The 27,770-nt window shown below is 44.8% G+C and overlaps 1 protein-coding gene across 1 annotated transcript in view; it reads right to left on the bottom strand.

Moving 5' to 3' along the window:
- Positions 1–27,770, bottom strand: part of ARHGAP31 (Rho GTPase activating protein 31) — a 60,578-nt gene that overhangs the window by 12,193 nt on the left and 20,615 nt on the right. The window contains exons 2-8 of the mRNA XM_042031770.1: positions 12,041–12,143; positions 11,408–11,552; positions 6,753–6,835; positions 6,033–6,140; positions 4,215–4,360; positions 2,710–2,908; positions 804–928 (exon numbers count right to left, since the gene is read on the bottom strand). Coding sequence (XP_041887704.1) covers positions 804–928; positions 2,710–2,908; positions 4,215–4,360; positions 6,033–6,140; positions 6,753–6,835; positions 11,408–11,552; positions 12,041–12,143 — 909 coding nt within the window. The remainder of the gene's footprint in view (positions 1–803; positions 929–2,709; positions 2,909–4,214; positions 4,361–6,032; positions 6,141–6,752; positions 6,836–11,407; positions 11,553–12,040; positions 12,144–27,770) is intronic.

Raw genomic sequence — 27,770 nt, 5'->3', positions numbered from 1 at the left:
AAACATCCACCTTCATCTCCCTGTAGAAAGTAAATTCCTTGGCATGGATATACTAAAAAAATCTAGAACATATAAACCCAAAACATTTCTTTATGAATTCAAATTAAAAGGGCATGCTTTCTTTTTAAAAATGTGATTACTTTTAAGTCAAGTTCATGATTTTTAGAGCTTGAGTCATCATTTTTTAACACTGGGAACTGGCACTGCCATGTGATCTTCTAGGAAGCAGAGTGTTCAAGAGATTGCAGCTCAGGAGAGGTTACAACTTGGGATTACAGCCAGGAGAAAAGACAACTTCTCTCTTGTAAATTCTGCAAAAGCAATGGCTTCCCTCAGAGTGCTGAGAGCCAGAGCTGTAGGCACTCCTGGTGCCTAGTTTTTCACAAAGACACTAAATGCAGTTGGTTCTTTACTGCCCTTTAGTGGAAGGACAGCCTAGAAGGACAGCCATTCACCCAGTGCCATGTAATGAGCCTTAGGAGGCAGAGACTGGCTGGGCTGGGAAAATGGACTAACCCATAAACATTTCCTAGTCCCCAAACTCAACAGCTGGACAACAGGAGCCCATTTATCAGGTACCAAAATGCAATATTTACTGTAGCTGTCTGTCAAATCCTCCTGAAAGGGTGTTTCTTGCCATCACAGGAAAAGGAGATGTGCATGAAAACAGGTAACAAGCACAACCCCATTAGAGGATCTCAAGTCTATGGCATTAGTGGCAAGTGGCTACAGGTTGCCCCATACTACCAACACACAAGAGAGAGCTTCAGAGAGAAACACTCAGCTGGAAAGTGTGTTCTTACCAGAGAGCTTCTGTGCCCTTACAAAGACACTCCCATTTCGACTCAGTTTGGACTTTGATTCTGAGCCAGAGCGGCCCAAATTAAATATTGACTTCCATTTCTTGGACTTGGTTGATAATTTCCTCCTGGAAGGAAAAAAGGCTCAGGTGGTCACCAAACTTTAGAGACTTTTACCTTTTTAATACCCTCCAAAGGCCTCTGAGCTGTCTCCCCTCAACACATTCCATTTCTTTCTTCTCAGACCTCTTTTAATTCTAAAGCATGCAAGGCATAGCTATACAACCAACCCTTGTTGGCTATAGAGGTAGCAATCACTCTCTAAGTGATTTATCTGTACTGCTGATTTAACCATTCCATGGATGGAAAGACACCTAAGCCTTCAGATAGCTGGCTCTGGCATCATTCTACAGCAACAGTGATTGAGCAATCAACCATGCTTGTCTCCAGAAAAGAGAGGTTTCCAAGGCTCAGGCTATCCTGCAATACAGCAAATAAAAAGTGCCTTTTTAACAGGTTTTAATGACACAATGTATGATAAATTCCAGAGAACTGATGGAACTGGTACTATTGCTCAGTGCACAAAGTTATGCTTTAAAGACCATGTCTTATGGCAAAAATAAAATTATTCCTTAATGAAAACTAGCTATTAAAGCTTCTCAGGCCAACATTAATTTAATCACAGGTGTTATATATTCATATGAAAGTATAATGTACTAAGCAAACAGGAGGAGGCTTAAGGGAACTAAATCAATTTCTCATAACTGTCAGAGGAAGTGGGACACCAGTTCCCTGTGTCTCTTTGGAAATCCCAGCTTTACGCAGAAAGAAGCTGCTCATTCTAATGCAATCTTTTTCTTGGATACGTATTTCTGCATGAAGCTCTATTTCACTTCCTTCATACTCATTCTGACTCCTCCTTCAATCTCCCCTCTTTCAGAGCAAGAATTCTCTTATCTCCCTGTCTTGCTCTCCACACTGGGCTTTCTATCCCCATATTTTTGCTTTTTCTTTCTGATCAGTACTCAGAAAAGTACAAATCAGTCCTACAGAGGGGATTAATATCCTGGGGATAGGACTTCTCAAATGAGAAAGGAGAAGGCACTCTAGAGGGGCAATACATCCTTTTGTCTTAAGCTGGCTATTGTCTTGCCAGTATTCTGTTAGATGACTCCTTTTTCCTTTAATATATCAAGTGCCAACAAATATCTTTGTTCTGGTGCTTTCTGGGTCAGTAGATTAATGAGCCTCCTGCTGCAGAGGCTATAATCTATCAGACCCAAGCAGTAGAGTGGCTGTATATTAACAGTTAGATAGACCAATAGATAAATACTTATTCTGGGCAGCTGTGCCAACAACTGCAGCAACCTCAGCTGAAATTGGACTCTTCTCCTGGCATAGACATAGCTGGCATAGGTGCCACTACATAAATATCTCTCCATGCTGGGAGTCAAAATCAGCCTTCCTGCTTGGCTGTAATTGCACAGGAATCAGGAGAATGAAGATGCTGGAGCAGGTCAGTGGCACCAGGCGTGCCCTGGACCAGCCACCAGCAGGTGGAACTTGTAGATGAGCTGTGCCCCAACCTGCTCCATGCTCATCCCGTGTTTAGCCAAATTCTGAGCTGGCACAAGTATGCAAATACAATTCATTCATCCTGCAGGAGGTCTGTGAGGTTCTGCCCTGATGGAGAGATGAGAACTAGAGAAGTTATGAACCCAGCAGCTGCAAGAGTTCTCAGGAGCAGCTCTGTCTCTTTTGAGAAGGACACAGAATTTTCTTTGGATAGTGGCTGTGGATTCAGGTGAGTGCAGGTGTGCGGGTATCACGTTAGCAAAAGGATCATTCCCAATCACACTGGGGAACCTGCACTTTTTTGTTTGCACTTTACACTCCTCTTGGCACTTACTTGCTGTCAGGAAGGTCAACAACTGTGTGGAAGAGGGACCCAATTACAGGCACAATTTCAGGCAAGCTGTTCTCTCTCCTCTCTTTCCGAGCAGGGTGGGATGCAGACAGACTCCGTGCCTGTGCTTCTTCTAGGCTCACCAGTTTCATTGGCAGGGAGACCGAGGGGAGGGTCAAACTTTTCACAACTGATGTGCTCTCTGAAAAGCAAGAAAATACATTCCAGCCTGGGGTGAGGAGAGAAGAGAGCAAGAGCTTCATGACTTTGTTTGACTGGAACGTCTCCTGTGGAGGGGAGAAAGAAGTGGCACGTGCAGGGAGAAAGGCTTTTTGTCAGATAAGTCTTTCAGCTCCCCAGCAACCTTATCCATCTGAGTACACTCCCAGCAGGGGCCATGCTTGCCAGCCAAAGGCTGTGTTGTGTGGATTTGCTTCCTCTGCTGTGGACACTTCTGTGTGAAGGAGGTGTCTCTGAAAACCACCAGGACACATTCCCTTTTCTCCTCCCTCACTCCCTTCCTCCATCCCACCCCCACCCTCCCCTAGTTTTGAAGCAGTTCAGTCCCTGATCCCAATTTGGTGCCTAGATCTTTCTCTCACTTCCACATCTTTCTCCTTGTCTTGTTCCAGGAAGGAGATTGTTCTAAAAACCAGCATTACTTCTAACTTTCTGATTCATTTCAGGGCCAGAGAAAGCAGTATCACTGATAGCCCAGGGAACTGAAAGTATCTGTTTATGGGGGCAGTGGCAAAGCCATGTTAAGGTAAAGGAGGGCAGAATGAGCTGACACAGGGCTGCAAAGCCGAAAGGTGGATTGTGCAGGAACCAGGAGAATTAAGTTCTGAAGGCATCACAGATCTTCCGAGTGTGTAAAACCAAAAGGTGTGTATTCCTGAAATTATGTGAGGTCACTGGGGATCCATGCCTTCTCACTTCCCAATCTTTGCCAACAAAACCATCGCCAAACAGCAAAATCAGCATCTCTGAAAACTGTTGATGTCCCAGGAAAAAAATAAATCTCTTTTATAAAATGTTCTCAGGAACAAGATATAAGTTTTTGGAATGCAAGATTAATTTTTTTACCGGGAGTGTGACTTCTGACTTGGGTGGAAATGGTGGCTGCAGGGCAGGTATTGTTGGTATGAGGACTGGAGGAACCTGAGGAAAGAGCTGAGACTGTGGCTGATGGACTTAGAGAGAAAGCTTAGACCAAGACTGAGAATCAGTCAGGTGGTCTTCCTTTTGGGGACAGGGTTCAGCCACATGAGATCACACAAAAAAATGAGACATAAGGCAACCAGAGAAAACACTGAAGGAGGCTAGTATTCAAAAAGAGAATGTTGAAGATAGGCATGAAGAAGACAAGAGTAATGAGCTATTGGGCTCAAGGTGTCTTTGGGGAAGTCTGTGCTGATAGCAAGGGTTACTGTGCTTGGAACATGAGTTGAAGGGAGAGATGAACTACATAGCAAGTGACATGGGAAGTGGGTCTGGGAGGTTGCTACCAATGTTCTCTGCAGAGCTGGCTTTCCTGTTGTTGCTGAAGATCTGATCCACGTGGTTCAGGATGAACTCGATCACCAGTTGCTGCACTCGCACCTCCAGGAAAGCTGCATCCCCATTGCAGCCTACTGCCTCAATCTCCTTTGACCTGCATGAGGAAAGAGGTGTACCAGTAGTGAGCATTGCCACACAAAGCCCCTGGCAAGGACAGACCAGATTTCTTCCTGCAAGCAAGGCAACAGGGATGATTTCCCCACTCCTGCTGTACCTCTTGTTCTCCTTCCCCCACAGGCTCTCATCCTTTCTTTTTCTTTTCACTCTTTTAAAAATTATTTTCCCTGTTTTCTTTGCCACCTCTGTTACTTCTTTCCTGAATGTGTTATTTTCCCTACTTAGCTTTTACATTCTTCAGCAGGTAAAACTGTGACTCTCAAGCTCCATTCTTCTCTCTCCTTTTTCCTATTTTAGCTATTTCGAGGCTGGGCCTGAAAGACAACACACAAGCCTTCAAATGCTGCTTCTAAATCCCTACTCAACGCTTCAATCATCTCTCAGCGAAATCCCTTAGACCCCGCTCAGGTCTTCCCCATGCCAATTTCTTCAATACTTTGCCCTGTGCCCCAATAGTCTCTTCTCTGCCCCCCCTGTGCCCCCACATTCTCAATCTTACTCTCAGCAAAGAAACATTCCTTATCTTGACATGCCGAAGTGTTGCTGAAGAAATTATCTCTGGGCAATGGATCCTTTGTAAAGTTAATGACTGGTGTGTTAGATAAGAGCTTGGGGCATTGCCAAGAGGATAACCCTGTAAGGAGACTGCAGTTGCATTGCTTGCTCCTTTCTTTTCCTCCCTGTGACTTGTACTTACGAAAGATTGCAAAGGGAAACAGACTTCTTTTTTTTTGACAAGGACAGATGCTAGAATGAAAATGTCTTGGTAGTGAAGGCCCACTTTACAATATTCAATAGAGTGAACATTTGATTCATTTTCAGAACCTGCTCTGCTATTTTTGTGATTTAGAAGGTGGAGATAACTCTTTAGAGAATGCTTTTCAGGCCTGTACCTCTCTAGCCAATGTCCTCTGCCAGCCCAGGGCTCTCTCCACCAGCTCTGCCATCACCCCTCTCCTGCCCAGCTGCAGTCCTGGACTCTCCCTGCATAGTTCATTCCTCTATATACAGGGGTATTGGATAGATGGAAAGGGAATTTTGACAAGATACAATTTTTTTTTTCCCAGATGCTATTTTTCCTTGTTCTGCTTAGCTGTACAACATAGCAGCCAAACCTCTGCCTGCAACTAATCCAGGCTTCTTCACAGCAGAGTGCCAGGCATAACAAACATGAAAAACTAGCTGGTGCTCTTGAGATCTGACACTGGCTGCCATTTCAAACCCAGCAAGCTCATCTCACTTTTGCACAAGCAGATCTGGGAACAGGTCTGTAGTATTACTGCCCTGTTTCTCTCCCTTCTGATCCTTGCTGTCTCTCCCTGCCCTGCTGCAGAAACACTGGCACCATCGAAAATGTCATTAACATTCCCAAGTGATGAGTTAACTCCTCATTTTTAAATCTATGCTCAACTTGCAAACAACAACTTTTTTTTTAATAAGAAACCCACAAGCTTCCTTGGATGCTGGTAGTAAAACCTTAGATTATTCAACCTGGAAGAAAAGCTGTTTGCTCTGCTCTGCTCTGCCCTTTAGTTGTTCAGCTTTTCTCTGTCTGCATTTCCCTCCAGTGATGAGTCTTCAGGCTCAGATGCTGGTGCTCCCCTTGGAGCTCAGCACGGTGCTCTGGGTCAGAGGAATCTCTACAGTACCTGAGGAGATTTGGAGCCCACACCAAGGCCAGGTTTCTGGTGTGCATGTTGGTCATGTTGCTGAAGGAGGCCAGGTGAGTCAGGTGCTTGATCAGGTATTCCAACGTTCTGCAGTGGTTTCACACAAAGAAAGAAAAATGTGTCACGTTACCAGTGCCTGCCTGCTGGGACAGCAAGGCTCAGAGCCAGCCCTGTCCCCTCCCCAAGCGTCTGCAATGGCACAACAGACCCCGTGGGGCAGAGGATACACAGCACCAGCATTTGCAAGGGGTGGCAGTGAACACCTGAACAGCTGTGCTCTGGGGTGGCCCAGGGTGGGGCACGAACCAAAGTGTCCTCAGCATGATGGGAGCAAAGGAGACGGGAGATGGGTGGAAGAGGGAGTGGGATGCTGCAAAGGCTCTTAGCTCTTGCTCAAGCACCTCCATCAGATCATCTTCTCCTTACCACACCCAGGACACTGGCCAAGGGTGCCACAGGGGTCATACCTGGGGACGGAGGATGATAAGACTGCAGCAGGGAGATGCTGTTCTGTCTCTAACAAGGGTTTGTTCAATGATATTTAAATGCCAGATAAATTGTTGCCAGATTTGGAAATGGTGAGTCAGCTTTCGGAAATTGATTTCTGGAAATGAATCCCAGAGCTATTTTGGGCAATATTCCTGATGAGGGTGAGGGTCACCACGCTGATCCTCAGCACCTCTATGGACATGTTCTTACCTGTAATGTGATGGTGGGAGCTCCTGGATGACATTTTGAATTCGTGCCAGCTGCTCGTCCTCGGGGAAGCGTGATACTGCTTCCTGCAGGGATACAAGGGAACAGTACACCCTGGCAATGGACTCAGGGGAAAAGGAAGAGGGATAAGAAGGGCCACATGAGACACCCTGTCTCAGAGGGAATGCTCTCTTGTTACCCTACAGAGCTTCTGGAAGAAGAAGTTTCTTTGTGTCCCCATCACAGCAGAGATTTCCTGAACTGTTATTCCATGTCTCAGCACACCACCCCCAGGCATTCAGACATGGTGGTCAGTATTTACGGGAGAGAGGCATTTAAGGACTTAGACCTTCAATTACGAATTATTGGGGGGGGGGGTTGGCTTGTGTTGATTTGTTTTGATTTTGCTTTGCTTTTTGTGGGCTATTTTTTCGGCTCTTTTACCTTTTTTTAACTTGGGCAGTGATGGGTGAGATAGAAAGAGAGGGGAAAGAGAGAAGTGAAAATAATGGAAAAAGTAAAAAGCAATGACACCCCCCAAAAATAACCTGTAAAAATAAAAGCTCTGTGTTATGAGAACATGATATACATGTTCCATATTCTTCAAAATAAGCAATATTTTGACTGTCATAAGAACATAGCTGAGGGGATTGTTTGTATGGGTTTGCATCTCTTATGATGGAAGAAGCCTTAGCAGAATCCCTGTCCGGCAGATTAATAAGTTCTTATACTCAGGGTTAGACAGAATCAAGGTTATACATCTCAGTCTTGAGCAAATCTCTACAGACCAAGAGCTTAGAGAGCCATGATAAGCTTTTGTCAGCATTCCTAGGAGTTCACTGCATTGGTATTCATCTGTTCAGCTATTCCCTTTCAATATTTGTGCTGGGGGAGGACAAGCCACCAGCGAGTTCAAACAGTGCATGACTGTCTGGGAACCTCCTACCCACCCTACTGCCACTGGAGTTTGGAGCGAGTTCAAAGCAAGGTGCTGCGACCCACGCTGCCAGCACAAGCTGTGCCTCCAGACAGATGTCAGCACTGCCAGGGAAGGGAAGGAAGGGAGGAAACAACCCTTCCCAAGCCACCCGTTGCTTAAACATCATCAAGCTGAAATTACCAGCCACCACTAGAGAAGCATCTTCTTGCAGCAGTCACTACAGCACCCACCGTGATGATGCTACCACCGCTGGTTTTGTCACTGTCCTTTTCCCTGCAGTCCACTTCTCATCAACAACCACCAGCAAACCAAATATTGCCAGTTTCAAGGCCAGAGAAGTGACGGCAGATCAAAACAAGAGAGCTCACTAGTTAGGTATATATGAGATGCACGTGTATTTGTTTTGCCCAAATTAAAGGCAGGTTAACTCCTTCTAGTGCTTTTTACACATAGCTATAGCTCTTCTAAAAAAAAAAAATCCCACAAATCCTACATATAAAAGCTCTTGTAATCTTAATACAATGTTTCCAGTTGAAGAGCCTTGTCCAAAGATGGATATGGAGAGAAATAAAAACTTTAACTGGTGCACCTAAAGCATTAGATTTCAACTAGATTGTACGCAGTATTTTCGCCCCCAGTGTGCATTTTCATTCCCATATTCAGTCTTCCAGGTCTCAAAGACCTAATGATTAGACAGCAAGCAAATACCAGCTTCTCTGAGGTCAGCCCACTCAGTCCTCTGAGCCACGTGTCTGACCCATACAACCACGTGTCTGATCCTCTGAGCCCCTAGACCCATACAAACTGTGCCTTTGAAATCTGAGGAGCCCTCCAAAACTGTGGATATGCATTTATGGCATATCTGTTCATCATGGTATGAATTTATGCCATTTAGGATTTTTTTTTACTCCACCAGTGATTCTGGGAGTGCACAATTCATAAGCCCTGGTTAACAAGTGGAATGAAGTCCAGGGAGAGAAGGCAGGCTTGGCCTCCTAGAGCTGATTTGCTCTGAGGGAGTTCTTGGTCCCCCTATGCCCAGGCTAGAACAAGCCAAGCCGAGTCAACTTATCTGTCCTGAGAAGCAAGCATCCATCACTAGGATACAAGATGGCAATCATCTGGCAAAAATTTATAGCCAGTGAGGTCATGACCAGGATGTTACACCTGCGAAGTTGACACAGTGATGACCAAAAGGCTAACCCCTCCCTAGTCATTAAGAATTTGACAAAATTCTTAGACAAAAATTTCTGAATCACTCTGGTGATTCAAAGTGCAGCCTATCCCAACTCAGAGACAGCTCTGGCTGAGTCAGACTGGGATTAGCATGTGTTCTTTATTCTTACCAGCACTCGTCTGCTGAGATACAGCTGCCACTGTTCCCTGTTCAGACACCCCACGCACACACACGCTCCTCGTGGGTTTTCTGCTCCTTGGGGAATTGGTCTTTTTTCTTTCTTTCCTCCTGGTATCTGACTGTGCTTCCTGTCAGCTGGGTTATGAATTATAAATCACTACTGAGCAGGCTTACATGAACAATGGATTTTGTGGCTAAGTGGACAAACTGAAAAGCCAGAGATTTAAAAAAAAAAACTTTTTGGTCAACCCAAAGTGTTAACATTTTGGGGAGCTGGCATGAGATTATAGAAAGCAACTGTTCAAGGTTGACCAAAAGCATCACACCCAAACATTAGTTTGAGAAATTATAATTGAAATTTGGAACTATTTAACCCTTTTCTAAAACACATTCTATGTAAGATAGATGTGTTGATGTAATGTTGAAACATTTCCCTTAGAAAGTACTTGTAAAAGAAACACTCAGTTAAAGAAATGTTTTCCCTTTTGTTTTTGAATAAAGCTATTAACCAAATGTATCTACTGAAAATCTGCAAGTCATCATCCCAAAACTGCACTTTTCAGCAAGCATTCTTTCCTAAAAAAAGTCTCCCTCTAAATCTTCATGTTTCCTTTAGAGCATTTTTTCTTTCATAAATCAGTAGTGATAGCCAGGAAGACACCAGCCAAATAGCTTCAACAAGAATGAGACTCATCAGTTACAGTGAATGGTTGAATGATACCCTGTATTTTCAAGATCCTATTCATCCTGACTCTCTCCAGCAATCCTATCCTATACCCTCAGAATCCTTATATCCTGAGGATACAGGTCAATTTTTCAAATCTGCTCGGGATTTTCCCTGAAGATTCGACTATACATCACCTTGAAACAAAGACCAATCTTACTTAAAATTTGGCATTGGAACAGCGAGACACCTAACATTATTGCATGTCTGTCAGGCAGCGCAGTGAGCCACTCCCCACCCCATGATCCCCAGCACAGCTGTGTCCCTAACAGCCACCTGACTTCTTGTAGCAGGTTCCTGCTTGGCTGGTCCCGTCTGGCTTTGCCCCACAGCAAGCACCCCTAGCACTGATGCCTCTTCCCAGAGCAGGCAACAGGGAGTCTTTAGAGAGCACCTCCTTGTGAGGACCCCGTGCATCTCTCTCAGTGCCTCCTGTGCCACAGCAGCGTCACTTGGAAGTGCTTGATTCAGGATAGTGGCAACTCAGACAGTAACACCTGATTTTGCACAACTTCTTCTCTGCAACACCTGACATTTTTGGCAATGGCTGTCGCCTCCTCCTCCCAGCAAATGGGAAAGAGTAGGATGACAGAAATTCTTAACAAAGGATGGATGTTTCTAATGCTGAGAAAACAATCTTTCCCATCCCTCACCCCAGTTATCTTAAGAAGCTGGTGAATTCTTTTAGCTGCAAGTGCATACCTTCAGCACGCAAGATTTCAGCCTCAATGATGGGATTTAAATTTGTTGGTGTCATAAAAAACTGAAAGTGGATTTAGAGAGGTAAGAAACATGCAGCTTTAATAACAAGCATAGCTTGCTGTGCCACCTTTTAATAAAAATTATCTGTCATGAAAATTAGCCAAGTCTCTTAAAAATTCAGGCTTTGTGGTCTTATATTTCTGCTCCCCCGCAGTCTGCTCCTAAGCTCCAACTGTATCCATGTAAAATCTATGGCTGTTTTCCAGAATCAAGTAACTACTCTTTGAATTGTAATCTCTTTAAACAAAGTTAGAGATTTCTGCTTGGCCAGTTGCCACGTTCCTCTGCCATTTGTATTTATAACGTGATCGTGATGGACCTGATATGCCATATCTGGCATAACCAGTACCATCATTTGCAGTCCTACAAACAGCATGAAAAATGTGACAGATGCAGAAAAGTTGATGCTTTACACATGGGCTGGGCAATCAGTTTGTGCAGGTGTCAGGGACAGCTGGAGGGACAGGGACAAGGAGACTGCATGCTTGTGATTATGATCACAAGCCCCAGGTAACCCAGAAGACTCTCAGTGATGGACAGTAATGAGGAAAAGAAAGAGAATTAGTAGTGCTGGGAGGAGATGCACAGCGGGGAGAAAGAGAGGCAGTGGGGAAGCAATGCAGTGAAAAAATGAGCAAGAGGAAGGGGAGGAAACAGCAGACAAACTGAGAGAAATAAACATGAAATGGTGAAAAGAAACAAGGATAGGGAAAGAGAGCCAACACGAGATGAGAAGGGAAGAGCACTGAGAAGTGTTTATACGGATAGATGCACCAGAAGCCAGGACATTGGAGTGAATCCCAAACAGCTGTCATGGAGGAATCTGCAGCACATCCACACTGCTGGAGAGGAACAAGAACAGCCAAGGGTCTCACCGTGAATTTCTTGTAGAGCTCATAAGTGAGGAGAGGGTTGGGCAGTTCCCTGAAGTACAGCTTGCAGAGTGACCCCACGCAGTGGATGTCCTGGAGGTAAACTTCCCTTGTCAGATCTGGGCATTGGTCAGAAACAAACTCTTGTCTGAAACAATATGGAAGCATAACAATATGGGTGAATAAGAGCTGTAGCAGGCCAGTACTCCACCCTAAGTACTCGTTTACAGCTAGAGAAAAAACAAATGGCAAAGCAGAGATGTCTCTGCAGACTGGCCCAGATTGTGTCCCAAGTTCAGGCCCTGAGGTTTCAATTAGTCTCCATTACCCCTAACATAGGGAGTGGACCTCAAACTGATATAAAGAAATTGCTTTGTCTCAAAGTGAGAGAGAGCAACTCAGCATTTGTGCTGAGACCCTCCATGCCTTACCCATTAACAGATGCAGTTGGAGATTAAGGTTATTTGGGCTAATCCCTAAAATGTTATCTTTCTCTGTTACCAACTTCAAAGGCAGTTTATCTTCTGCATCAGTGTGGAGCTCTGTTGGCCACAGTCGGTACCTGAGGGACTAACGCCACATAGGTACTGAGTGATGTCCCTGAATCCCTCTGACACTCACACACGTGGCCCTTACCTCAACTTCTGTATGTTGGATGTCACTCCCGAGAGGCGGTAGATCCCGTCCACAATGCCATGAGTCTCAATGAACTCCGCACAGCTCTTCAGCACGTAAGGGACTACAAGAGGAAAGCAAAGCAAGATGTCCAATGAATACATGCTGACAGCTTCCACAAGTCACCACACAGGAGACAGTTCCATGAAAAAACAGCAGAGGCTCTCTGTGGATGCAGGGAAGGGTACAGCAATGGGAGAAATACAGGACAAACCAAAAATAACCCCTGCAAAGTGGCCATGAGGATATGCTGTGCTTGTGCCATGCAATGCTCATTGACATGTGACAATGACTGACCCTGAAGTCACAGTAACATAGTGGAAAGAAAGGTAGGGTTTCCCTCTCTTCCTTTTTCTTTTCCTTCAAAAATAAAAGAAAATAAGCTCTTTCATTCTAATTGAAAGCATGCCTTAAGGCATGAGGTCCTGGGAACCTCCACCCTCCCCAATATAGAGCTCCAGCCTCGCTGAATTGTGCCAAAAGGTCTCATTGGCTTGGATAAAAATCAGAGGAGCATTTGCACTTCCATATAAGCCTACATACCCACAGTTTAGTGCTCATAAATCCCACTGAGGGGGTATAAAGTTCAAATATTGAGTAGATCTGCACACTGGCAAAACCTGACATCGGCTTCAAAAGAACTCCATCAGCATAACTAGACAAAGACTTAACCAGTCTTAAAGCTGAGAGGAGCCTGAGGCACAACATTTACATCCAGACTTGGACCCAAAGTATATGTTTATTTTTTCCCCATTATATAGGTATAAGAACTCCCCATTCTCATGGTCAGATCAAGCCTCCCTGTCCCCAGTACTATAACAACCCAAGCTATAACAATAACAGTAAGAAAGCCCTTCCTTATTAGGTGCTAGAAACTACTGTGTATTTAATGCAATGCTTCACACAGCCATAGGCACAAAAGTCAGCAAATGCACAAGTCAGAAGTTCCCAGCTGAAATGCTGACTCTGCTGCACTGCACATTTCAAAAGCTGTATGGAAGAAAACCAACTAAGCCATAGATTTGACTGGAAAGCCAGGCATAGCAATTACTGCATCTTTGTGACACCCTAAAGACAATGCCTCTGGCTGGACCTTCCCTGAGTTCTTCTGCTCAGAGTTCAGGACTATAACGACATATTAACACGTGCTTCATCAGATGGCATCCAAAGACAGCACTCCACCAACAGCATGAACAAAAAACTGTTGCTACATCCTTTTATTTCTCATGGGAGTCACTGAGGCCAGAGCCAGCTCATGGGTGGATTTGTCCCTACCAAGCAGTGCAGGGCACAGGCTCTGGTGAGAACAGCTCCAAGCTGGCACCCACCTCGGTGACATGCTACTGCTGAACCAGTCAGTCAGGGAAGTGCTGCCCTTCTGCCTCCTGACTTACTGAGGGAAGTAAAGAAGAAGTCCTTTTTTGTGTCCCTTCTCTTGTCTTTTGGCCAACCCAAATGCAGGAGTACACAAAGTCCCAGTGATTACTTGGAAGCCCAAACAGTCCAAACAGACTTATTCTTCTCAGTCAAAGGAGCTTCTTCAAAACAAGAGGGAAAAATTGACTTTGTGGGGTCTTTGAGCAGGGACTCATAACCCAGGTACATTGGTCATGCTGTGTCACACTCAAAGCCCTTGTGCTGATTTTCGAGCCCCTCAAGTTGTTGGGCGGAGCTCACAGCAGAGGCCTTAAGCCTACAACAGTGTTCGTGAAACCATGAAATTGCCAAGAGAACAGGTGAAGTCTACAGAGTCAAAGCTTTGTCCACCACGGTATCAGAGTTGTTGTATTGTCTCCTCAAGGACTTTTGAGGAGAAGGAGCATCAGTGCCTTCCAGAAAGGAAAGAACTGGGGAAGCATTCCTTTCAGTGCATGCAACACCTTCTTCCTATGCAGACTAAATGGTGTGGAAGGAGAAAGAGCAAAAAAGAGAAGTACGAAATTTCCTTAATATCCTGCCAAGAAAAGTCCAAGTGACACATCAAAAAAAGAGGACCTTCCTATCTCTGAGTAAGTTCTGATTATCTGGAACTGCAGTAGGGAACTCAGATCGTATGATGATGAGAATGCTAAAAATAAAAAAAAGGGAAAGACAAATTACTTCAAGCCTCATCTCCATTTCTGGAAAATCAGACTTTAACATCTTTATAGGAGAAGCTATGCATATATGGCATATTAAGATTTCCTTCTTGGTAGGGGTCTTGGAATAAATGACATGTTACCAGGAAAAATGAAAGTTAGGCAGATCCATGTCCACCTCAGATATACTTGGGTGAGAGAATAGAAACCACTGAACTCCACACAACCTGAAAAAAGACGAATTAATTGAACAGAAAACATATTTGATCACAACCAGCCACATGACAAGGTTTGTTTAAAGGTTAACAGTCTTTCATGGAGACAAGCCTCATATGATGGTGCCTGGCTGCCAAAAAAATGGGGTCCCTGCACAAAGCATCCTTTATTAGATACTTTTTAAAACCTCAGTGTTAAGAATAAGAAAACCAACTAAAAATGCAGATACTGATGTTTGTTGTGACTAATTTGACCTCTTGAAAGTAAGACCTATTAAATCACACCATATTTTTGGCTGAGTTCTACATTTCCTTGGAGTAAATTAGGTCAAGAGGCCTCAGGCAGGTAAGCAAACCCCCTATACAGAAACCAGAGAAGGCTAGACCCGTCTGTTGAGGACTGGTATGCAAAAAACAGGGGCCTGAGGGGAGCAATCTGTAGCAAATGTATAAAATTCATGTTTAAAAGTGGGTAAAAACTCCAGAGCAGAGACAACCTATAGACTGCAAATAGACAATATGCACTGATCTCTGCCAGTACCTATTACTGCAGCTCTGCACTCTTCCTTGCTTTTCCAGCCCTGGGCTTGTCACATATCTCTGCCAGTGCCCTTCACTCATCATGTACAAGATTTTCTGCCACACCAGGTCTTTGGCTCATAAGAAGAGAAGCAGCCAGTTATGCCAAAAATTGTGGTGGTTTTCTGATATCAAAAAACCAATCCCACATAGGACACTTTTCACTTGCAACTTACAGACCTCAGATCGCTGGAGGTGAAGGGACTGCATCAACTTCCTTCAAATCAAGCCCCTAAATTCAGAGCTTGTGTGGAACTAGAGCACAATAAATGTTTTCTTTGAGCAGAACCTGTAGCTCTGGCATTCCTGAGCAGCTCTGATCTCCTACAAAGCTTGGCCTTTTGGGCTCTTGGGGGTGGTGAGGTTAGAGCAGCAGTGAGCAGCTCTCTCCCATTTCCAGGAGTTTCTGAGCTGGTAGGATTATTTCTGACGTGGCTCCTGATGAACTGAGCCTGGGATCAACCCTCAGTGCAGGAAGGTACAGGCTCTAGCATGTGCTTTACAACAGGTCTCCATCGGAGTTACAGGGCATGTAAATCACAGGGCTGGGTCTCTCCCAAAGGAAGATCAGACTTGGATGGGGATTTGCAGCAGGGGCTGTACGTGCAGGCACAGAAAGGAGTAGGGGGGGAAGGAGTCCAATCTTGACATTCCTATAATTAAAACTGTGCTGGAAGCCTAGAAGGCTTAGAAGCTGGAAGGGGCAGCTGGTGTCACACAGACCCCGCTTGTTCTGCCAGACAGCCAAACTGTCCTCATTTAAAACTACAATAGAAACCAGATGGAGGAGGACAAGAGAGCGTGGAGCAAGGCATCAGTCAGAAGGGAAATTGAGTTATAAACATACTGCACACAAAAGACAATACTTCTCTTCCCCTAGACAAAAATAAACCAGAAGGGCAGTCGCAGTAACTTGTTCCACTCTCACTGGATATCACCTCCAAGTTCAGTGTACACAGAAATTCACCTTCACCAGGGACTTTTCCAAGACAACAGCTCATGCCACCTTCTTTACACATCTGCCACTCTTGCTGGGTAAGGCACCACATCATCCTCTTTCTGATCCCTCCAGCTTCCAGTGGCAGCAATGGGTGCTGAAATTCTCTCCTCCCAGCACTGCTGGCTCTCCCTTCTCCTGTCCCTTCCCAGCCATGGTGCTGCCACCCACCAAACCTCCCCACCAGCAAGCAAGGTGCTCATTCTTTGCCTGCCTGACAAAGGCTTCATCTGGCATTGGACTGAGCATTTTGGATCTAATCTGTGGAGGCCTTTAAGCATGTCCCTATTTAAATCCCCAAGAAGGAGAAGTCACTAAGAACAGAGGGAGTGACCCCACCTAAGGACCAGTGGGAAGATGGCCACCTGGCCTCCCACCAAAGGCCGCAAAAAGCAAGGAAGACGCTGGTCCAGCAGGAGATGCAGGCAATATCCTGTGACTTTCAGTGCCACCTTCTAGAAGAAACTCTGAGTCTCCATGGGCTACAGAAGGACCCCAGGGAGGAGGTTGCTAAGTCAGACACCCTAACCAGTCAGTGTGAAGAGTGCCCAGTTAGACAGTAAGTTAATTAACCTGGACTGGGTCATGTGTTTAGGGTACACTGCACTGAACTGCACTGAATAGCAGCAGGCTTAATTTTTCACTTTATCCTTCTGTTATTTTCTCAGAGAACTCCTTGTAAGGATCAGCACTGGTGACAAGAGATACTCAGGGCCTCCTTGGTAGCTGGTTTCTGCCACATGGTGGAGGTTTCATGTCCTCTCTAATTTTAGTTTAATTTTAGTTCAAGTACTGGGAGGATAAATGCAGACCTTTCATTTCACCTGGAACACCAACTTTTTGATTTTTGACTTGCAGGAGATAGCTTGGATTTTTTTTTAGTTTCTCCCCACAATGAATCCTGCATCATTAAAAAAAAAAAAAAAAAAAAAAAAAAAAAAAAGTTGTAGGCATTTTTATTTCATCATTTTAGTTTTGTTATTCATTAGTATTTTTTTTTAATTGTCTTCAATTACCCTCAATAGTAGCGCATGCTTCCTATCATGCTATGTCAATACCATGACAATAAAGGTCAAAAGTCTCTCATTTCAACTTAAATGACTAAAATAGGAAATATTTCCTTTGAAGAAGTGTTTCAGTCTGTACTAAGCAAGAGTTATTTTTTAAAAAAAAATGACAAAACACAACAAACTAATATATTAAGCTGGTCTTCTAATCACAGGAAAGGAACAACATTGTACAAATGGCAACATACTTGATTGTCAGTATCTCTGATATGATATTTTTCTGCATTTCCTGACTTTCTACTGTAAATCACGAGTTTTTAAGCTGATTCACTATTTTTTTTTCTTTTTTGCTGACATTGCCTGATTTGCACTAGGCATAAGGTTGGTTGAGAAACAGATGCCAGAGCAGATCAAACTGTGCTCTCCTCCCTGCAGCTCACCCGAGGCCTGGTGCAGCACATCAGTTATGATACCAGATTTTCTCCCAGTGCACAGCCCTAACCAGTGGCAGGTAAGCATAAATCCTGCCTTCCCACCATGTAACATTTCCTTTGCCTTCCACTGCCTCCTTGTCAGTGGCAGTCAGGGATGGAAGGGACCACAGCACCCAAAATCCCTGAAGAGGGTCTCTCCTGCTCAGAGATGAAGTTGGCAGAGCTGGGAAAGGGGATAGTTTGCCCTGTCAGGACATAACTGCTAAAAGGACAAAGAGCTTCAGTCTCCAGGATGTTTGTGCATACTTTTCACTAAATTCATTTTACAGAATCAAAAAAAAAAATACCAAAACCTGTCTCACTCTCAAATTCCAGTGTTGAATTTGGCTGTTAGCTGTGGCTAAGCTGCCACAACCCCTCCATACACACACACACCTGTATTTAAACAGCATGAGACAGCTAAACACCACCCAACAGGCATAAAAACAAACCAACTTCTTACAATCCACCTCGTCTTTTCTCCCTTAGCTGCCATAAACACAGTTTGAAAGGATGAATGGTTGGTACCAAGGTGATCCTGTCCACATGGACAGCACAACTGATTCCCTGTATAAGTCACACATTTCATGTATTTTTTCCCCTCTACTTCTGTGGGAAATGCCCCTGCAATGTCACAAAGGTTATCACAACAGCACCATTCCCTGTGATGAAAGCACCATCCTGTGCACGGTTGTGATTTGGTGGGCAAAGATGTAGGAAAAACAGATCTCAAATCTCTCAGATGCTGCGAGCCATCACCCTCCATGGCCTGTGTGGGAAGTGGAAACACTGAGTGCTGCTTGGGATGTGGCATTCTGATTTCAAACACACGCGTTTCAACACAACCTGCAGGCTCAGCTGTGAGTTTGAATGAAGTCAATGGCACCACCATCAAGGATTTTTTTTTTCCCATTGATATTATACCCAGCTTACATCTAACGTATCTACATAACACATGTAGGAACACCTGATTTTCCAGAGCAGATCTGATAACTGTGATGTTTGAAGCAGGCATGAAAAAGCCCGTGGCAGACCTGGCCAGCTCATAGACAACACACATCAAAGAAAGCCTAAGAGAAAGCACTGCCAAAGCAGACACTGAATGCTGACTCTCAGCCCCGGCGGTCACTGTGCCCCTCTGAAATGTGACTTTACCTTGACATAGCTGGCAAATTCTGTCACGCAGGCACTTTTGAAAGAGGTTGTATTAAAAACTAGAATAGTTTTGTTAGGAAAACATCCTGCTGAGAATTTCCGGCAAAAAAAAAGACCAGATAAGAGAACAGGATATCTCCACTCCTAATTTTTATGACTCTGTGGTACAACCACCACAGAAAAGAGCAGCTCAGGTTCAGCATGGCAGGTCAATGAGCTGGGCACGTCCTCAGCTAACCATTTGAATCCTAACAACCCTGATCCATGGCAGATTAGGGTGGATATTGTGCAGCAATTTTTTTTACCGCAGCACAAACAACTAGGACAAATAATTCTGGAGATAGGAGTAACTGGACAATTTATGCTGTGTCTGGAAATGGACTCAGGTGTAAGTATAGAAAATATCAGAATATTTTTGAAGCTGCACATAATGAATTGACCTCTGTCTTGGTAAATGCCAAGATACTGTGATTATACAGAAGCTGTGAGACAGGAATTCTGCCATTAACCTCAATTCTGGTGACATGTACTAAAAACACTAACAAATCCAAAGGCTGCATCAGCTGATGGAATGCAGGAGTGGGGCGATGCAATGCTGCAGCTCAAGGGAGCTGGGAGAAGCAGCCTGCCAGGGAAGAGTCCAGGTAAGTGTTGGGTGCTGGGATGGAAAGCCAGTAATGTACACTTCATCTGAAGTCTCTTGAGAGCCTGCTGTCTTTCATCCAGATCGATAAACAAGCTTATGTCACATTTTCTGTATCATCCTTTCCTTCCTTCTTCTGCTCTCCTCCTAAGCCTAGAAACCAATGTAAGCCATGCTAACCCACTTAACTGCTGACAACAAAGCAACAAAAATATATGGACTCCGTAAGTTTTTTCCTCCTCTCAGCACATTTTGATCTACATGTTTTCATTTACAAGAGCTTCAGAAGGAAAGTTAAAAAACAAGCACAGTCTCCATCTTTTACCTGAGCCTGCCAGCTGATGCACACCTGCTCAGTTTCTTACAGTCCCAAAATTACTATAGAGGCAACTTGTAAGCTTTAACACATGCTTCTTGACTGTTATAAGGGTGTAGAAACCAAAATCTTCCTTGACACTTTGAGATTCCTAAATGGGATTCTTAGGATCCTAGAATCAGGAGAACAGCAATTCAAGGGGATCAATGCTCCATACCTGGCTGTCAGCGTTAGTTTGTCCCTTGGTCCTTTTCAACTGGGACCCTAGTGTGCCAGGCAATAGGGATTCCAGGTTTCTCTTTATAAGGCAGACTTTTGGGGCTATTAGAAAGAGATTCTGAGTGCTTAGATCTTGATGTGCACCTGAAAAATACCAGCTACTAATTAAACAGTTTTGAAGTCTTTTGTACTGTGCCTTTCACAAACACCATCTCCATACACCAAAATCTGTAGCATTCTCTAGAGGACATGGAATTTGCCTGCAGTTTTTGTGCTGCTCTGTCATGTTATCTCACTGTTTGACAGATCCTTGCTCCACTTTTGTAGTGATGGCATGGTGGTGACAAAGCAACTAATTCTCAAATAAATGCTATTGGAAGGCTGGGGAAGAGACAGGATGAAGCAAGGAACTGGGTTGTTATCTCTTGAACACTGGTGCTGCAGCAAAGTGGGCTGCTCTGCAGTTCTCTCTGCTGCTCTTTCCCAGGAAATTTCTGTTGTCCCTTCAAACGTGCAAAGATAGGATGGAGGTCTGTCAGCACTCATGGTTCTCCTTCCATGCCTGCCACACAGCAAGTCATCCACAAGCATACATGACAGCCACTCCAAAGCTTTAAAGCACACATCCAGCTGTGCCAGCTAAGTCAGGATGGCACTGCCAACAAGTTCAGGTGTGCGAAAGGGAGAACAGGGGCCCATCACTGCACTGAGAGCCCAGGTTATCGTTTGGTAGCAAGGCACAAAGTAACAGAGAAGCTGGTCCTGGACCAAGCTCTCATGTGGAAGAAAACTGGCATGGCTGAATCTCACAGCACTTATTTATATCTTCTCCCTTCTTTTTCTTTTGCCCTCTGTCAAAAGAAAAAAAAACTGATGGACTGATGCAGACTGACACTAGGTTATGCAGCAATGTTCTTTCACTCAGGCCTCTCACTGATCTTGCCTCTAGGGCTCTCCTAGTGAAGAGCAGTACAGCAATTTCCAGAGGTTATTCCAAATGGGCTGTTTTACAGACAGTCAACAATTTAGGGCAAAGAGCAGGAAAAATCGCTGAGGATCATTACATATCACAGGCAGACAGATGAGGAGCCTAAATGCAATCCCGTAACGGCTGCAAATGAGAAGTGAAAGGCAAATGAAAACAGACTTTCGAGAAAGAGTAAATAAGGCTTTATGATGTCAATCTGATTGAAAACAAACATGCAAAGGCACTAGCAATAATCAGTCATTATAATTTGTAGCCAAGCAGCATCAAATCCATTCCATCTTTGCTCAGTTGCTGAGCATATATTTAGACTGTTTTCATTGCCAGGTTGCCTGAGCCTGACCCAAAGAAACATACAAAAAATCCCATTGGACTCATCAGTATTTTTCACAAAAGAAAATAAAAACAATTTGTTCTACACCCTCTTACCTTTTACTGTGACATGCATATACTAGCAAAGGAGGTGTATACGAACGATAGAAGCATTTTCACCAGCTTTACAGGAGCACAAAATGATGGTGTGAGGTTCAACAAAGTGGAGAATTAAGACTTCTGCTGGCAGTGGAAGGTCACTTAGAAATGCTCCTCCCAGCCCTGCTCAGAAGAAGCTGAAAACAGGTCAGTCTTTATTTGAAGAGGATTAAGCTGTGGGTGACTTGGATTGCTGATGTTTTCCTGGTGAAACGAGGTGCTGTTCTACCCATCCCTTGTAGTGCCCAGTCTGTGGGCTCAACTTGTGTGTCCAAAAAACATGGAGAAAATTCTGCCAGAAGCAGCACCTGGTCAGACACACATAACTCTACACATCAATAAATGTATATATCAGTGTGTATGCATACGTATACACAATGAATGTATTTTTACATGTACAACTATATTTGTTTGTGATTGTGTGCGTGTGTGAGAGGTTTCATGTGCATTACCAGGAAATTCTGCTTAGAGAAACAGCTGGGTTTTAATGAGGTGTCAGTCAAAGCCTAACAAAGTCAAAAGACACAAAAGTCATGCTAGGCCAATGTCATAGGTCTGGGGGATACATCATTACATGCTGGTGCTCTTTCTTGTTGAAGCATTGCCCTGCTTGTTGCTACTGTGCTGAAGGCTCTGCTGGGTGAAGCACTTACAGCCAAGGAAAGCTGTTGGTCTGGGGGGCTGTTCCTCAAGCAGGCATGGACATCTACACCAGCAAGTCCAGAACCAGTCTCAGTGGATTGGTTTCACTCAGCAGTTTAGTGAAGAAGGGCAGCCCATGGGATATGGGTCATATTGGCTACACCTTTCCATCTTCAGGAGCTGCAGTACTCTAAAGTGTACTCTTACAGCTGTGACCGCAAGGGTCTTGTTCTCCTTTCCATACACCAGGGAGGGCAAAGAGCTCAAAAAGAAGCTGCTGAGTAGCCAGGCTCAAAAATCAGGATGTGGTGCTACTCCTTCAGGGCTTCTTTCAGAAACAGCAGGGAGCACAGCACTGCTCCATCTGCCAGCCTTGTGGCACATCAGTGCTCACATATGTTGCAAGAGGGCAGTTTGCTCGCTCTCCAGAGCCTGAGAGGATCATCAAGGACAGCAGAGGAGGCAGAACAACATTTGCAGATGGTGTCACAATGCCTCACAGCCTTCTAGAGGATGATGCTGGGCTGGGATTGTTTAGAATACTTCCTGCCATGCTGTTTGTGTCTGCCCACCTCCACCTCAGGATGTCAGCACACAACTACTGAGATGCACCCAGAGCACATGGAATGGTTTCTCCAAGGCTGAGCTACAGGGACTGTACCTCTGTAACTGTCTGCCAGAGGTGTAAGGGCACCAGAAATAGAAACTAGCTCTGTCAGATGGTTAGGAGGCACAATTTTGCTCTTAAAGACCCTAGTAAAAGAGGAAAAGAAACAAAGCTGAATAAAATATTCAGCATTATGGTATCTCCTTATTCTCAAGAAGGCTTCTATCCCCTCACCTAGTAAGAACAAGTCAGGAAAGATATCCATCTATACAATACTTCTATTTGTACTCCCAAGGCCCCTCTGCTCCCAGTGGTAGCATTGTCCCCATGTCTTTCCTCCACAAAAAATCCTCCCAGTTCCACAGGGGATACAAGCCTCTTGCTCCCTTCACCTCTCAATAAATATGCATGCCAGGGGTTATCAAACTGAGGGTCATTCTCAGTGCTAACAATGGAAAAAAACCAATATCAAACAGTTACTAAAGTAGTAAATCTAATCACTGGGCAATTGTGCTCCTCGGTTTCCAAGCCCCCCAACGGATTCCTGATATATTCCATATTTCACTCTTTATTTTGTTTTCCATTTTGCAAAGGACAGGCTCTGAACCAGTATGAAGAAAAACAACTTTCCTGCTCCCCTTCCCCCCACTTTTTTTCCCCCATGCTATCTCTGCTCCAAGTCAGGCCAGGTAGTGCTTATCATTTCCTCTGCACAGCAAACACCAGGGTGCATGCGTTTCCTGCTGGCCAGTCCTAAACTGCGAGCTGACATTGTTTTCAAGGCCCCCCTCTTTCAGAGGCAGGAGCAGCTCTGCTGCACAGCTCTTCCTGTTGATGTCAGGCCCCTCTTCCTCCTAAAGCAAATGGGTTTCCTGATGGCATCTGTGTCCTTTTCCATGAGGACTAGCAGGAACCATTTTCCTACACAGTGGCTGGGAAAAAAAAAAATGGTACTGGAGAAAGGGATGTAACAGGGAGGAGCAGGGCTGGATGGTTTTTTTCCCAAGCAGTCTTGGAGAACATCTGGGGTCCCTCTCAATGAGGAGGAGAGAGAAGAGATAAGAGGTCAAAACAATACAGTTATGTCTTAGGGATGCTGGTATTTGCAAGTACCAGAAAATCACTTATTAGCAGAGAACATCAGAGACTAATTACAGCTGCTGATTTCCCACTGCTAAGGAATGTAAGCTCACAAAAGAATAGCTACAGCCACAGCCCCTGCGTTCCAGCAGGGCTGTCATAAGCTGTGGGAAATGCCAAGACCTTTACACCAGACTATTGCCTTCTTTTTTATTCTCTCAAATGGAGGAATCACTACCACTGCCAGCGCTGTTTCACCAACAGCGGAGAAAATGGGCGACGATTGCAGAACACAGCTCACACCAAGCTGAATCACTTCAGCTTCACAGATTGCCATTGTGTGTGCCACTGCCACAGCAGAGAGGGGGAAACCTAACCAGACATCATTTCAGGCCTCCGCCAGCCCATGGTATTCAAAGTTTGCATTTGTCCCATTAGAGGAGGCGATGGGCTTGTCCCATCTCCCACCAGGAGGTCTGCAGTTTGCTGCACAGTGTAAGAAACAGTCAGGGAGCCTGTGGCTACAGGGACACACAGCAGGGCAGAGGGTAAGGAGCACAGCCAGTCAGGGCAACAGTGCTGCCTGCCCTCCACAGGATTTCAGCCACGAGGGTCCCATGGCCTCCTGCACAGAGAAAAGAGTTGGGTCCCCTTAGGACATGAACCCCAGCAAGGAAGGGTTTCCCATGATGGGGAAGTTAGAGTCCCCCAGCATTTTCCATACCACATCCATACCACTATAGCCAAACAGGTGAGGTGGGGAGGGTGCTCACTATGGGTGCACAGAAGTAACCAGAATAGGGCCTGTCCCTTAACAGACCTCTCTAGAACTACTGCTCCTCTGGGATGAACCACAGGTATATTTCAATAAAATATATTGTTATAATGTAATTTTCTCCTTCTTTTCCTATCTGTGGCCTAGTCACCTTCCTGTGACACTGTAGTAACTAAGCAAAGAACTACACTTCCAATTTCTGTCCATAGATTGGCACAGAGGCCAACAAAATTATTCCAGCTGTATGCAACTGTAGTCAACAGCAGATGTGGCCCCAAGTCTGGCAAAGCCAGCAGAGCTGCAAGAGAGTGAACTGGGACTTAGTTTTCCTCACAAGAAGAAATTCTTACTCAAGGTGCAATTGCAAAATCTTAACGGCTGGTGAGGGTGTAAGACGCAAAGGAAAAAATCCCACCTACGTTCTCACAGCAGGAGTTGGCCAGCGCTGCTGAAACTTGCAGTGCTGACACTGAAGTAAGCATTCCTGGACATGGAAGGTGTGCCCCCCGCAGCTGGAGCTGTGCCAGGGCTCACACACAACAGTGGGATGGGGCACAACGAGCTGCTCCGGGAGCAAAACTGCCCATTGATGACACCACATCTTCCCGTTCCTCTCTCCCCCTCTTTAAGTACAGCCTGCCATTCATGAATTACCTCAATCCCTCTTAAGCAGTGTACTGACCAGGAAAAGGGCGTGGGGATTATTAATGGAAAAATCCTTGAGTCTTTCAGCCCTGCAGTGTGGCTACAGTTACAAGGAAAACAGGATACCATGCGGCATATGGGGAGGAGGAAGAGAAAAGGAGCAGAAACTCTAATGACCTACAGGGATTAACGAGCAAGGAAGAACAAAGTGCTGGTGGTAAATAGGCACAGCTGGTCCCAGTGACCAGGAGAGAAACGAAGGCACACAGGAGAGGTCTGCACAGGGTGGGAATACCACCAAGGGAAACAGCTTTTTCTTGGCGATCAAGGCGTTGTAGTTATGAGTGAATGAAACTGTGAGAGGATATTAAAGAGTAGGGAAAACCTCCTAAGACTGAGACATAGTATCATGTAGAATTGCTTTCTCAGGGAGAGGGTGGGAGGCAGGCTTCCTGGATACTTAAAATCCGTCAGAAGATTACTCGGAGTGGAATGGTTCTGCACTGGCCACTGAGACAAAGACAAAACCATCTCACAGCCTTCCCATGTCATTATCAGGTGATGCCTTTTAAGCCACAGAAAGATTCCCTGGAAGAGTTAGCTGTGTTAAAGGAAAGCATAAATGCCAGCACTCGCTACAGCAAGAGACAACCACAACCAGCAGCTGGAGTTTAAATTGCATACTAAAGCATGCGGGAAGAAAGGCCACTTGAAAACCATCCAGCTGAAAGATTTTCCAGTGGGAAAGCGTGCATTTCACAAATTCAAAATGTTTCACCAGAATGAAGGGATTCTGTTCAATTTTTTAACCAAATACTCAAATATACTGCTCTTAGAAGGTGAAATATGCTCACTCCCTTATCATTATTTTTAATGTAATAAAACCTTTTGGAGAACTTTTATTTAGGGGGAGTTTCTCCTTTTTTAGTTCAATTCTGGATGAAAGGAAGTCTTGTGGTAGGGGAAGATGGAGTACAGTACAGTGCTAAACAGGAACCAGCTCTAATGGACATTGAGTGATATCATCGATGCCTGGCTAGTGTTTGCTCCTCTCTGTACACTTCTGAGGACAGCAGCACTGTTCCTTGCAAGCTGAAGCCCAGAACACTGCATGTGTTTCTTGTCAATGAAGGAGAAAAAAGGAGGTGAATGTCCTATGGCTTGCTTTTCAACCCTCAGGACACAAAAAACCCTCATTTGAAATCTTGCTTGTATGTCACGTCCCCCATTGTGAGGATAAAACCCCAGCACAGTCTCACAAAATGTGCTTTGCTTCTGTCAGCAAAAATCTAAGCCCTCAGCAAGGACTCATGAATTAACAGAGGATAAGGATCGTTCTCATCCCATAGGTGCAAACAGGAGAAACAGAAAGGATTTGGCCACCTGAATCATGCACAGAGACAGTGGAAGACCTAAGGTTAAGAGCCAGTTTTCTTGTATCTCAACTCCTGGCAAACAGAAACTTACCTTCAAAAATTCAGAAGTTGGTAAAGCATGCACAGATTGCAACTGGTTTGTCCGAATCACTGACCCAAAAAGTTGAGTTGAAAACCTCACACAAATGTGTTTTTCTGGAAGAGAATCGATTTCCCCCAAGCTTCCACCAAACCAGAAAGAGTCTCCCTACCCAAACTTCTACCCTAAACAAGAACGTACAGGCTAAAATCTCAGGAGATTTGAATCAGAGATCACTGATCAGATGGTCAGATAAACCTTTTGGGTTGTTTGTCCTAGAAGTCAGTTTGTGCCAAAAGACCAGACTTCAGTAGCCCTGTGCCTGGGAATGTTTGGAACTGGTTCTGTGCTTTGTGGCTTGGTGTCACTTCTATGACTCTTTTCTTTTTTTTTCCTCTTGAAATGTTGTCTCATAACTGAATACCACAATAATAGCAAGACACTACCAAGGGGTCATCTGGGGAGAAACTGCAATATTTCTGATCATTTCAGGGAAGGGAGGTTGGGAGCAGGGGGGTGAGGAGAGGCCTGAACTCCCTGAAAAAGATGCCCTGACTGTTTACATATCAGTTATACCAAACTTCTTGCATTCCTTGTCTACTTACTTCCTCCATCTCCTCAGCTACTCATTGTTTTCTTTTTTTAACCTTTCATTTTGATTTCACAGCGCACTCAGTTTTCAGCATAATTTTCTTCCCCTGGAATTCAGACTCAAGCCCCACCTTTGGGACCTGGACAGAGGTTTAAAATCCCTCCCCAGCAAAAAGGCACTTGGATCTGGCATTTACAATTCAGCCCCATATCTTCTAACTGCAGCTCTCAACTGCATCAAATTCTTTTGTTCCTAGCGTTTGTTCCCAGCTTTTGTTCCCTTCTCTGTTCCCTTGAAATGTCAGCAAACATGATGGCTTTGTTGATGCCGTCAGGGTGGTCTGACCGCTTCCCACGCTGGGCATGCGGATTGGGCAGCCGTGGAGCAGTCAGCAGTTCACTGGGTGTCTCCTCTAGGATGTTGTTGTTCCTCACACCAAGGCAGTGGCCTGAAGCAGCAACATTGCCATGAAATCAACAGAAAACAAATCCACCTCCAGCTGCCCTGGCTCACACAAGGACACGCAGGCTATTCCAAACCAGCAGCTGCCGATGCTGCCAGGCAGACAGGAAAACCATGCTGGGGCCTCAGGGCTCTCCTTGGATATTGGGATGGTTATCCACCCCTTCAGACACATTCCCTGCTTTGTCTGGAGGAAGGCTCCAGATATCTGCATTACTGCTGCCTCCTGAGCCAACAGACTGCAGGGCTGTCAGAGTTCAGATCTCTTGACTGTTCTAACTCTGCTGACTTCCAC

Source organism: Corvus kubaryi, unplaced genomic scaffold, assembly GCF_017639235.1.
Source record: "Corvus kubaryi isolate FWS band 111438036 unplaced genomic scaffold, C.kubaryi_AGA036_p1.0 37341, whole genome shotgun sequence".
In the NCBI taxonomy this organism is placed as follows: Eukaryota; Metazoa; Chordata; class Aves; order Passeriformes; family Corvidae; genus Corvus; species Corvus kubaryi.
This window is presented reverse-complemented; position numbering and strand designations above follow the sequence as displayed.